General features: G+C 36.4%; 1 protein-coding gene across 1 annotated transcript in view; it reads right to left on the reverse strand.

The window, feature by feature from the left end:
• Window positions 1-13199, reverse strand: part of TBCD (tubulin folding cofactor D) — a 134784-nt gene that overhangs the window by 53990 nt on the left and 67595 nt on the right. Inside the window, exons 16-20 of the mRNA XM_009326126.1 lie at window positions 9394-9423; window positions 5836-5921; window positions 1957-2037; window positions 1117-1190; window positions 91-208 (exon numbers count right to left, since the gene is read on the reverse strand). Of these exons, the coding sequence (XP_009324401.1) occupies window positions 91-208; window positions 1117-1190; window positions 1957-2037; window positions 5836-5921; window positions 9394-9423 (389 nt within the window). The remainder of the gene's footprint in view (window positions 1-90; window positions 209-1116; window positions 1191-1956; window positions 2038-5835; window positions 5922-9393; window positions 9424-13199) is intronic.

Raw genomic sequence — 13199 nt, forward strand, 5'->3', positions numbered from 1 at the left:
GATGGAGATTTCCATAATTATACTCAGGAAGTTTTCAATAGACCAGACATGAAAGGAAAATTTATAGTCAAGATAATCTTGCATTTATACCTATTATTCTCTTCTGCTAGTTTACACAGTGCATGGGTGATCTCAGCACAGGCAAGAATTGCCCCATGGCGTGTGTGCAGATCTGTGCCCACTGATAAAGGTAGAAGTCTTGGCAAAACTGGAAGAGATTAAATAATTTATTTTTTTTAAAACATAGTGACAGATCACAGTTCTAAATGTAATCATGTCTGCCTAGAAATAACATGGGAAAACTATTTCTGGAAAGTCAGGCCATTATATGAACACCAAGTTTTAAAAAGTAAGTAAATTCTGACAAAGCATACTAACCCACACCAAGAAATTTTGTACTCGCAACTACCTCCCTGTTTGGAGTAAATAAAATAACGTACTTGCTATTAGGCACTGGGTTGGCTGAGCGCTAAGGGAAATAAGGCTTGTACTTCCATGGAATTTACTTCCTTGTAAACTGCCACCTTCCTAGTCCACTATAGGGAGCCTAGGTAAGATCTGTAACTACAGATTCACCTGGGTGTCAGCTGCTGTCTTTCAGCCATATTAAAAAGCAGCTAGTACATCCTCAGAATCTTGAGTGGGCCGAGCAAAGGATCGTGAATTCATGCTAAGAAACATTTGATTACACACACAACAGTCAAAAAGGAATTCTTCTGAAGATGTCAGACTGGACAAGACAAAACAGATGCCCCCACCCTTTACAACATCAAAGCCATATCAACAAAGCAAAAGCTAGGAATTTGAGGACTAGCTGCCTGAATTGTTGCAACAGAACTACACCCATTTATTCATCTCGGAACTGGTAGGGTCCGGTGTAGCCAGATAACTGAAGTCCAGTTCCCAGATAAAAAAAGATCTGGCAGTATTTCATAATTTTTGCATAAAATCTGAAAACTGGTAAAGCTATTAGTGTCACTACACTGTATTAAGTTGCAGGGGAAATCTTAGTTTTTATTAAGTCATGGTGCATGTTTAAATCTTCTCAATACATTTTTGCTACATAAACTAGAATGCTTGATATGGCACGCTATGCAGAACTTATTTGTTACTTACCCACATTTGCCATGTATTCAGGAGCCCGTGGAGTAAGGTTATGCAGAGCTTTGGCTGAAAGTTCTCGAATAACACTGAAGATGTAAAAAAGCATTTTGGGATTTTTTGGGGTTAGCAATTTAGTAGAAGTAATGTATTAAAAAAAAATAACGTCAGGAAGGGACTCCTGTCCCCGACCAAAATAAAGACACCAGCAATATTAAAAATTACAACAGTCTCTGTCCATCCCATGCTTCCCCCCTCAAAAAAAGCCAACAAAACAAAACAGCGGACCAAACAGACAGCCTACAGCTAGCTTTTAGCTACACGAATAGAACTTATTGCTGAAAGAGACAAAGAAAAACATAAGTGTGGATGGTAGAACCTGAGGGCTCATTCTGTGCATTGGCAGGGACACTACAGTAAACTATTATTATTTCTCATGATGCAAACTATTATCAGCAATGATATAATCTCATTTGCATTATATGTACACATTTTAATCTTCACGAACACTGAATATGACTAAGCACCATCTCTATGCATGAAATCTACTTAAATTATGATAATTGTATGGTGATGGTGTTCACCCCTCACATACACTATATAGCATATAAATCGTGTTTTATTAATCTATTAACAGATTGAGGTCATGGCAAAAAGACAAAATTCATAAACATGTTTTAAGTGACAACATGCCAGGGAGGTATAGATGACATCAGCTACTACTTGTCCAGTTTCCTTCAGTCAAATGCTATTGCAAACTCTAGTATAAGTAAAATTTACAAAAAGCATCTAGGAAAGCATGATATGCAGAACAGTCAATTCCTGGATCTTAATAATTACACTTTATGAACTCACCTATCCCAGTGGTTAATCTTCATGTTAACTAAATGATCAATCATTGGCTGTGTATACTCAGGAAAGCCAGCAATATACACACTGAAAAAGAAGTATCCAGAGAGAGAGAGTACAGAATCAACATCTGTGTGCATTTTAACACAAGCTACTCCAAAGTTGATTTAAATCCTCTAGATTTAAAGCAACCAAAAAAATTACTTAAACATGCCTTCTCCTAAATGAGATGCGGCTGAATGAAATAATACAATAGGAAATATTTTACAATTATTGAAAAAAAGTTAAATCACTTTTGTAGAACTTTCAGATTCTTTATAAAAAGTACTATACATACAAAAAGCTTGACAGCAATGAAAAGCAAAAATAAACATTCGATTCCCATTGCTACATTCTAGAAAATCTAGATGTGCATATTAACTTATACAATTATTTCAGATTGGAGAAATGTATTAATGATGTAATCCACAGTACACAGTAAAATTAAGTTACAGAAATGTGCTACATCTTCATAAATACAATGGTCCAAAGTTGAATATGGGTTTTCAATTTGTCCTTTTTAAAAATCAATCATACACAAAAAGTCAATTCTGACAAAAAATGTTAAAGCTGCAAAGTCAAGACCTAAGATGTAAGGGAACACCAGAATTAATTAGCTAGGTAGCCTGCATAATTACCTAACTTCACAGCCACACTTGCTTTCCAATCTTCAGAAGCATCAACTACTGAAAGCTAAGGTCAACAGAGGGTAAGTGAAATGTTTTTTCAGTACATCTGATGTATGTTAAATAAACTTGGAAGCTAAACAAGCAGTAGAATGTGTTTGTGTCAAAACGGCATGCACAAAGGAACGAAATTAAGGACACACGGATTACCTTAATTTCACCTTTTTGTATCTTCTGAGCGATTAACTTTGCAACCATAATAGTGTTCCATTATATGTGTGTGTAATTAGAAGCAAAACAAAGACAAAAACCAAATACTGTTGCATGTTACCATACTGATATCTATGTAATTCATCAGAAGAGTAGGAATCCTTAAGTCCACAGCACAGACCTCAGTCAGTTGAGCCAATACAGGATATAGAAGTACTATCTACTACTGCTATGAGCCCTAGAGGGGGATTAGACAGTTGGTTTAACTGGTTGTTGATGCCAGCAGAGAAATGATAAAATTCATTACTCTTTAAGTTCCTTTCCCTGTTCTGGAAAAACAAACAATAATAGACACACTTCCCCTGCCATATTTGAGTTCTCCTCTCTTCTTTGTAGTTTGGGTCCTAGTTTTAGCACTCACCATTCTTTCCAACCATTTTAATCTGAACTTCCTTGCCCAGCTCAAAGTTGACCTCTTGGGCCATGTCTGTAGCCCAATCCCACTTTCAGTTTTAGTTTATAACTATCTTCAACTACAGTCCTCATCTTTTGTACCCTACTGAGTATTTAATGCAAGTAGCCTTGGATACAAGTCTAGCCTTCCTGATAATGTCGCTGATAAGATTTTTGTATCCCACTCTACTTAGATTAAAAAGCTTCTTCCTTAACTCTGCTTTTACCAGAACTCCTGGAATCACATCATCTCTTTACTCCCAGTTCATACAAAATGGGTTTCCTCTACCTTCCATCCTCAGAAATCGATTATGATATTTGAGCTGAATCCTCCAAAGAACATCAGCAAAAAGTTGCAGAAGGGCACCCAGCTTGAAAAACTTGCATAAAAATATTTAGATTTGAAAGGATGTAAGCAACTATTTACATATACACACATATATATGGCATATATTTATCTACAAAAATATATACGATACTGCCTCTCTACAAGAATATATAATCATTTATTAACCAAAACCAAATTCAGCCGTAGAAATTGACACATCTTTTTTGGGCTTTTATTGCTCAAAGGAATCTAGTAGTACCAACCTTCACACCTGCACAGCTTCCTTTCACATAACGGCATTATGCTGGCATACAAAGTGTCCCAGGATTGTTTTATCTGGGTGGGGGAAGGACAGCTAAAGATTCTAGATCTGGAATATGAACCTCAAGCAGCTTTTTCCAACTACAGAAACAATTACACCACCTTAAGGCATACCAATCAGAAAGGTCCATTCTTCCTACCACATCATAATGATACATGTTTTCTGCGCAGCCAAATATACGCTTATGTACTTTTCCTTTGATGTTACTCGGACAAAAATAAGGAAATAATTAAGTATTGACCCAAATAATTATATCCTGTTTGAAGAGCAAAGTGGTGAAGATTTTTAGAAGTAATATAATAAATGAGATGACAAATACTTTACAAAGAAGAGTTTGATTAATAACACTGAATGTGGTTTCAAGGAATCATGCTACTAACTGCATAAGAGTATTTATAAAGAATTCACAAATTTATTCTTTCTGTTGCACAATTTAAAGAAAGGCACAAGAGTGGAAGAAATCAACAGTAAAAATATTTTCACTTAAATAATAATTTAATTAAATAATTAATAAATTAACAATTCAGCTCTCAAAAAGTAATAAGAACATAATTAGTCTCCAAGCTGAAATTATAAAAGACAGAAAATAAAAACTGCTTTGTGAATTTTGAGTATTTTCAATTTTCTACTAGTACAAAAAGCTAGAGTTTCAAAAATCACATTGACGCCATACGGATCTAGAGCAGCATCGAATACCAAGCCACTGCATTTCCTCATCTCAGCTCAGTAGGCAGGAGCTCTGGGGAAGAGAGGCTCTGGGGAAGAGTGTAGGAGGAGGGTGTGGACCCCAGAAGGAAGGACAGTAGGAATGACAGTAGGTAAGAGGTGAAGGTATGTACAGACTGAAATGATTATGCACAAAAGGGACAATATGGAGGTGGACAGATTAATAAAAAAAAAATAGTCAAGGAGAGGATAGAAGGTTCCAGCGCAAATTATCTTAAAAAACTGCTCATTGGAAGTTACAAAGCGGAACGGAGCATATAATCTCTTCAAGCCTTTCTAACCTGTTGGCTTCTGAGCAACGTGCAACTCCATAGGGCAATTTATCTGACCTATCTTAAAATGGTCTGAATCACCTTCTGTAGGTGCCTGTCTCTTTGCATTGGCTATGGAGAGAGGCTAGACACCTAGGCTAGACTGCCTGTCTTAGACAACTAAAGCTAGAACCCAGCCCTCAGTCTTTTTCATCTTCTCATGAGGAAGTGCAATCTTATGTTTATTTTAGTCATCCTGTGCACCCAGCTTGCCTCTGAATTCCCCTGACTTCAGCATTATTGTATTTTCAGATAGCTGACTGGAACAGAACACAGTATTCCAAGACAAGCCACTGATTTATAACAGCACCACATCAGTTTTGGTATTTCCCATTACATTCTTTGCAGGCTCCATACTGCAGTGATCAGTTTGTTTTTTCAAACGCTACTGCATACTGTGGTTAGATTTTCACTGAGCTATCTATGAAAAATATAAGCACTCAAGTTAAAGGTCTATGCACAGACCACAAATTCAACAACTTGTGCAAAGTATTTTTTTAAATGGCTATTACTTTATTTTTTTACCCACATCAGAGTCTATCTACCATCATAACAGCCTCTCCTTTTACTACAACTCTTCAAAATCCCCCAGTGTTCTCTAATCTTGACCAGCTTAGACAGTTTTGTGACACCTGCAAATATTGCCTCTTGGCTGCTTCCTCCACGTAGACAAGAAAATCACGGTCACATTTTCACCATGTCTTACACATAATAAGCAGTCTGATGCAGAAATAAGGAAAATAAAATTTTCATTTATTCAAAGCCAACAGTAATAAACATAACGTTCAGTAAGGTGAAACAACCGGACAAATATTTCATTATGTAAAAGAAGTCCCTCATGTTTAGGAAAACTAATCCTTGGAAACTTACCTTATAGTCAGATAACAGTTAACTCTGTTACCAACAGCAAAATAATCAGCTGCAGTTAGAATGTCTATGCCGTGTGGAAAAGTGCCCTACAAACATCATAGGGAAGAGGGGAAAAAAATTAGAAAATGTTATTTAAAAATGTAAAATGCTTTCCAAATAGGCAACATTATTGAAAACAAATCTACTACTACTCTGCAAGCACTGAAAAAATACAATTTAAGTTATAGTAAAATCACTTGTACTAAAGATATAAAGGATGTTGGATATATAAACAGCAAAATACCTAGCTTCAGTTATGAGTCAATGATAAACAAAGTAAATAGCAGCAGGTAAAAAAAAATATGCCGTAGTTATCTTAACACCTTCAAGTCATATCCAAATTTATATTTGGTAAATGCATGACTATGTACGTACACAAAAAAATGATTTCTCTAAAAGAACGTTTAGATAAGTGTAAACATGTTTACAGTTTATGTGAAGGAACAAGTTATCTGCTGCGAGTTTTATGAAGTATAAAATTAGAGATTTAGGCACCAAGAAATGCATCACATGCAGAATACATGGGAGTTCAGTTACTTCTATTTGTTTCTACTTACACAAATATTTTATGACTTATTTATTAATGAACTACAAAAGTGGGGTCAGTTTGTTCGTTTTTAAAAAGAACACTGGTGCCCAGCAAAGCCCGAAACACTGAATCCTAGGGAAGTGTCACACTTGTGACATCACTGCTCAAAAAATTGTTTTAGAAGATAAATTATCTTTCTAAAAATGCAATTGCCACCTAAAAGTTTGCCTTTTTATATAAGCAATACAATTAAAATATTCAGAATTTTGATTGGCTATGACTGATTTAATACAGTATTACACAGCAGGGCTGTGTTTTGGAACAAAGGAGGCAGCATAGCCTCCACAAGCCATAATTAAGTACAAATGGAAAACAGCCAACTGAAAAGACACTACACTCACTTACAAAAGAGACAATCATATGATATTTAAGCAATAAGGCTATGTGGAAGTACAGGTTCTGGATATGATACAGTTTTGTTTGTTTACAGCTCACTCATCCTTTCCACATTAGGATACAGCCATGCAAAAATAGTAGAAAATATCTCTAGATCTAAGCCTGAATAATTGAAGAAGTATATATTGCAAGCAGTGGGAAGTTGTCAGCTACTGTGGAGGTCTTATTCTGGGAAGCATAGTGCCAACAGTCCAAAAAAACAAGGCCTGGAATCTGACTGAACCAAGAAGGATAGACAGAGTATTTATGGCTTATCCAAGAGACTACCTGCAAGCCCTAATAATGCTGAAATGAATGTACTCTGCAAAAGCCTAATGAAACACTGATTAGGGAGAAAAATGCACACATGAGAAATACCTCAGTATGATTTATAGCCAAACAAGATGACATACAATTAAATATGTAAGAATGCATACTGTACATAAGGACAATCACAGCTAAACAATTTCAATTCTAGCTCCTTGTTGGAGCTTGCTATCTATTACTTGGCTGTAAGTGTGCCAATTTGATGCCATCTCACCGAAGATCATGGTGCCGCAGTGCGTGTCAGTGAGACAGCAGAATTCCTGAAACCAAGTTCAAGAGTACAGAGGTCATGGCCAACAGGAGAGACAGACTTCAGAGGAAAAGCTAACAGTTCCTATTCTGTCAAAACACTTAAAACTTGCTTCTCCAATATAAAAGTTTGTCTTAGTAGAAGTATGAGCATATCTCATGATTTATGCTTAAAAACAATTCTTCAAAATTTTCAAAGTTTTCATTCACATAAAGCGTAAGTTACAATGGCTTCTTTTTCTGAGGCCATAAAAGCAAGCTCTGGGATTCAGAACATGTTGAATTGCAAAGGTGAAGCAGGCAGGAACCAGGAAGTAAACGAGGTCAACTTTTTTCTCCACCCATTTAGTATCCGCATTGTTACTTCCGATGGAGAATATGTTTTAGCTCCTTCCAATTCAGAGAAAGGGTGTCTCTTTCAACACGTTACATCCAGGTAAAGAACTACAGAGGGTGTATCCACTGATTAAGTAACCATTTTCCTAGGCAGTAAGGAATGGTTCAATAAGTAAAACTTCTGAACTTCTACAGGAACCAAATGGAGACTGATAGCATTCTTCATGCCATGAAAACTTACTATTTCTCTGCAAACTCCTCTTTAACATGCCGACATATAAAGTAAAATTGTTGTGTGTTCTACCAACACTGACAAATTTGAATCTTGCATCAAAGCGGAATCAGTAAGCAAACTTTCTGGTTGTAAACTAACTTAGGCTCTACCCCTCTGATTAAGAAATACAAAACTCCACAAGACTTTTGCTACATGGAAGCATTTCTAAACCTGCAGCACCCAGGAGCCCTATCTCACCTGGAACTGAAGTCACAGTAAGGGGTTTACTTCATTCAGTACCTCATGAAGTGGAATCAGGCTGAGTTGCTGTGAGATGACTAACCTCTCCAGGGCAGTAACTATAGACCCAGGGAAGAATCACGCTGGCTTCTACTTATCACAGACCCAGTTGGGTCAGGTCACCAAAAATATCTATCCTCTTCCTCCTAGTGTTCTTGCACTCTTTCTCTGCTATTAACCTAATTCTATGTAGAAATACATACACCAGTTACAGACACGTGCTTAATACCTGTAGCTCTAAAGGAGTAATATCCCAGCTCTTAACAGAGATCCTTCAGGAATGGTATCAGGGAAAGCGAGACAGCATTTTAACAAAGATCCCTTAAAGAATAGCTTATTGATAACAAAATTTGCTTTAACCATGCTCACATGCCCTGCTCTGTCACAAGAACCACTGAACCATTTCCCCCCCCTTTTTTTTTCCTTGAAGTTGTATATTCAGCTTTATTAGCTCCTGATGAGAAACCAGGAAACTTTGAAATCCAAGTCTTTACCCTATTTGCTTCTTCTCCAAGGTTGCAAATCAAAGTTGTTTGAGCATTTTAACTACTTATATGTTGCTAAATTACATAGAAACCTACCACAATACTTTTTATCAAAGCACTTAGGTACCTCCAAAAGTAACACATTTCTCAAAATATCTAGATGGTAGTATTACTGTACAACAGGCAAAACCAAACACTGAGTTAAAGACTCTTAAGCCTAGTTCATTGTTGTATCACCAACCACAGCAAAGATTGTGCAGCACACTTCAGCTGTTCCACTACTACTGAAAACTAGAAAGTCAATGAAACAAAAGAATAACCAAAAAATTGCTCTTTTCCTGCTTTAAGAGCGTTACAGTTTGCAAGGTGTGTAATGGCCATCATACCTGCTGATTTTGCTTTTCAGAATGACTTAAAATTACCAGAAAGCTCACTTTCTCCAAAACTAGAATACTAGAATAAAACTCAGATCTCAGAAAAGTATTCCACAAGAACCTGTTTGCTGATAACAAAAATAATTATTTTGTGACATCCTTTTACTCAGTTTCTCTGAAGCCACAGCATCTAATTTTGATTTTAGGTACTACACGTTTACAGTAACCTCCAAGGCACTAATGAATGAAGATTCAGGAAAGTTACCATACCTGTCTCCCAACATTCTCCTGGAAGGCAGCCTAAGGAACAGAGAACAAACATACCAAAACGAGTCAGGTTTGCTTTTTGATAAACACCAGATGATGAATTCAAAACACACAACAATATAAATGACCCATGGCTTTTCTTTTTTAAATAAAGTAAGCTTTGTCAGTAGAACAAGCCCACAGGGCTTTTTTGTTTCTGCATCTCTATGTTCTGGTGTTCTTAAAGCTGTATGTTGCATGACAGCAGTTTAAGAATGCAAGTTCATTAAACTAGTCACACCCGCAAGAGTGCTTTTGAGTAGTGACACAAGGCTCCATGCTGGAATTGAAAGTTAATACCCGTAGACAACAGAAATTGAGACGGCTTACTTTTGTCTGACTACTTCAACATAATTTGCTAATAGTAGGCAAAGTTTGATTCTTTGTCAATGAAAACTTCAGACAAAAATTACTGAGAATGCAATACTTATTTGAAAGATCACATCTGAAAGCATGCTGAAACACTGAAATTATAAAACCTGAGGACAAAATGAATGTATGCTTCTTGTGTTTTGCATTAAATAAACTCAAAATCTTGTAAAATGCAACGAATACAACCATAAAGTTACTCTCTCTACTTGTATGGTATACAGAATAAAACCTACTTAACTCCCTACTTGAATTTTCTCCCTCTCTCAAAAAAGCCAATTATTTTTTGTTCATTAAAAGGATATACAATCGTAAGTACTAATAAAAACTGTAAATTTTCACTCTTTTCAGAGGAGAGATCATAATTATCTGGACACTTCTCTTAGGGAATGTCACTCTATATACAAACACGGATCTCAAGCAATGGACAGCACTTGTCACCTGACAGTTAACTGATATTTAACATACAGGGGGGAAGTCCCAATCTTTACTGAAAATGCCACAAGAACTTTGACAGACAGAGCTTCTGTGTTTCCTACATAAATACAGTACCATTGTGGTAATCCACCTGTAAAAACAAAAGGTTACGTTAGCTCACCAAGGTATCATACTCTACATATGGAGCAAGCACTCACCGAACACAGGTGAAGCAAGCCCTAATGAAGTCAGAGTCTCTTAGTGCATTTCTGAGGTTATGTCTGTTTAGGATAATGACTGCAGTTCCTGTAGACTTGCCCAGGCTAGTTCAGCTCCTGCTCGCAGTGTATCCATTGCAGGACACGTAGCACAGGCTGACTCTAAACGGCTCACCCACCACCTTGGCGGGATTTGGAGCCCACCTTAGCCTGCTCGCAGTTGCAGCCACGCTGCCAGCAGTGGCCCCGAGCTAACCAGTTTAGGATTGCCTCGGGTAGAACTGCATGGGCTATCCTCCGCAGTGGCAGCAGCATAGGTACGCCCTTGGGCAACACATAAAGCAGTCTTCCAGAACAGGAACACGAGCTGTAGCCGTGCCCTACACTTGGTCTTTATTCTACGCTGTAGCCCAGCTTCTGACACGGGGGTTTTTCACTCCTTACCTCTCTACCAACATACACTCCCAGCCAGGACATCGTTTCATGTCACCCTGCGTCATTTATTTCTTTTTACATACATGTTAGCTTTAGATCCCCTTTTATGCTATTGAGACCCTTTTACTCAGCATAGGGAGGTTTCAGCAAGGATGACGCTCTCAACTATCATATCCAAGGGATTTAATAGTTTAATCACTGCACTACAATTTCTTTTAAAAATGTACTGCTCAGACAAGAGCCTTACTGATACAAAAGCTGTAAAGCTTTTTTTTTTTCCCCCCTTCTTTTTAAATCAGAAATTTCGATATCCAAATAATGTAAACCTGGTCTCAAACCAGTGAAAGTTTTATTCTACTTACAATACATCCGTAGGCCCAGGACTGAAATATACTGTGGCAAAATCATTGGAAAAAGATGTATAGGGGCCTATAGACAATGTTGCTATTGTACATAAAGATTTCACAGGGTTTGTTTACTTAATGTAGGAATTTTAAAATTCCACTGCTGTATCACTATTTCATTTTCTAACTTACTTAGAAAAACAATCATGAAGACCTAAGCATGGCAAAATGACTTAGCATTCATCTGATGTATGCTAAGCATCTAATTTACATGTTAATTTACACCTAATTGATTAGTTTATCTATAAAAAACCATACAACTTGTAAGCAGTGGTTAAAGGATAGATAATAGTATTGCCTTACTATAAATATATTTGTCGATTGTTTCCATTTAATAGCCTTGGAGAAAAATTATCAGTTTGTTATAGATTCTCACGCTTGTGTTACGAATTTACAATTCATAAAAGTAAGAAGAGAAATATGGTAACTAGGAAATTCCTGCATACATAGCTCAGTAACTACAAAATTTTCCAGTTGCAGACTAAAACTGTACAGTAAGTTGTTTCACAGCCGGTTGCTTAGGTTGAGGGAGGTTCGTATGCATCCCCACGAACCTCTCAACTTCAGCATTGCTGTTGTGCATTTTAAAAAAAAGCTAAAAGGTGCCTCTTCTGCAAATAAGTTTTCAGCCAATTTACAATGAAAACCAAGATATTAAAACAAAACCAGAAAAAGCCCTCAAAGGAATGTAAAAACAGAACCCTAGAGTGTTTAGAGTTATATTTGGAAAATTTCACCACTGATTTAAGAAGGCTTTGTAGACAATGCACGTTCCAGCTGTGATGACTTAAACACATTACTGTTCTAGGCGAACAGCATCTAATCCCAATTTTAGCAACAAAAATGTGATATGGTAAATTATTTTTCCTGGGTGTGAAGGAGTACATTGCACAGAAGTAGTTACAAGGAAAACCTTCCCCACAATATTATTCCGTTAAAGCTTTGTGAGAGAAAGCAAAATAGAAATATGAAAATAATGAAACATATTGTTCATCCAAGTGAAAAGGCAATTTTCTAGAGCTCATTTAATGTTGACAGAATTCCCTCCTTGTTCCTTTAGCACTTTTTTATTGTTTCACCAAAGATTTTTCTTCAAAATATTTAGGAGATTTTCAATAACTGAAAATGTTACTATTTCAGTCATGCTTTCAAATAACTGCAAATTCCTAAAAGATGCCAAATATTTCAATCGTTTTGTAATAATAATTTTTCTTTTTTCATACAGTCCCCTTCTGGAGATGGAAAAATTGGATGCAAAGATCTTAATTTCAGGATTCAATGGTATCAGAACCAAGATGACCAACTAGCCATGTAACCTGAATCTTTGCTGTTCCCACAAAAACTGAAAAAATATTAAAACATTCTCTAAGTCATGATTTTAAAAACTATCAACCAACCAAGAGGAAAAAAACCCCTGTCTTTAACATGTCAGAACTGAATGGAGCCCAATCCGAGATCACTTATTCATGTGATTATTCCTTATAATGATTATTCATGAAAGAGTTGCACAAGTCAGCTCAGAATGCTTTTGGAGCTTCAAAAGAAGTGTCTTGTTTTATTCTGTCTAACCTCAGGGTTCAAAATATCTCTATATGCTATTTTGTTTTATTGGTGCTCTGCATTATAATATATTGCATATTGTAATAGATGGAAAATCTAGTAAAACGTGTTTATTTAAATACGTATTTAACTGTAGTAATGATTGGAAATAATTAGGACTCTAAGGTATTTTTCTTCAAAACTGTAGTAATGCCCAGTAAACACAAAATATTTCCTTGCCTGCCTTTCTAAAATAAAAAGGTTTCACTACTTTCATAACTATCCATATCAAAAGAGCAATTCCAAATTTTGACCAGCTCTAAATTAGAATGTACTAATGAAAAAACTGACTGGAGATAACTGAATTGCAGAATGCTTGATAGCTTGG

Source organism: Pygoscelis adeliae, unplaced genomic scaffold (assembly GCF_000699105.1).
Source record: "Pygoscelis adeliae isolate BGI_AS28 unplaced genomic scaffold, ASM69910v1 Scaffold61, whole genome shotgun sequence".
NCBI classification, from domain to species: Eukaryota; Metazoa; Chordata; class Aves; order Sphenisciformes; family Spheniscidae; genus Pygoscelis; species Pygoscelis adeliae.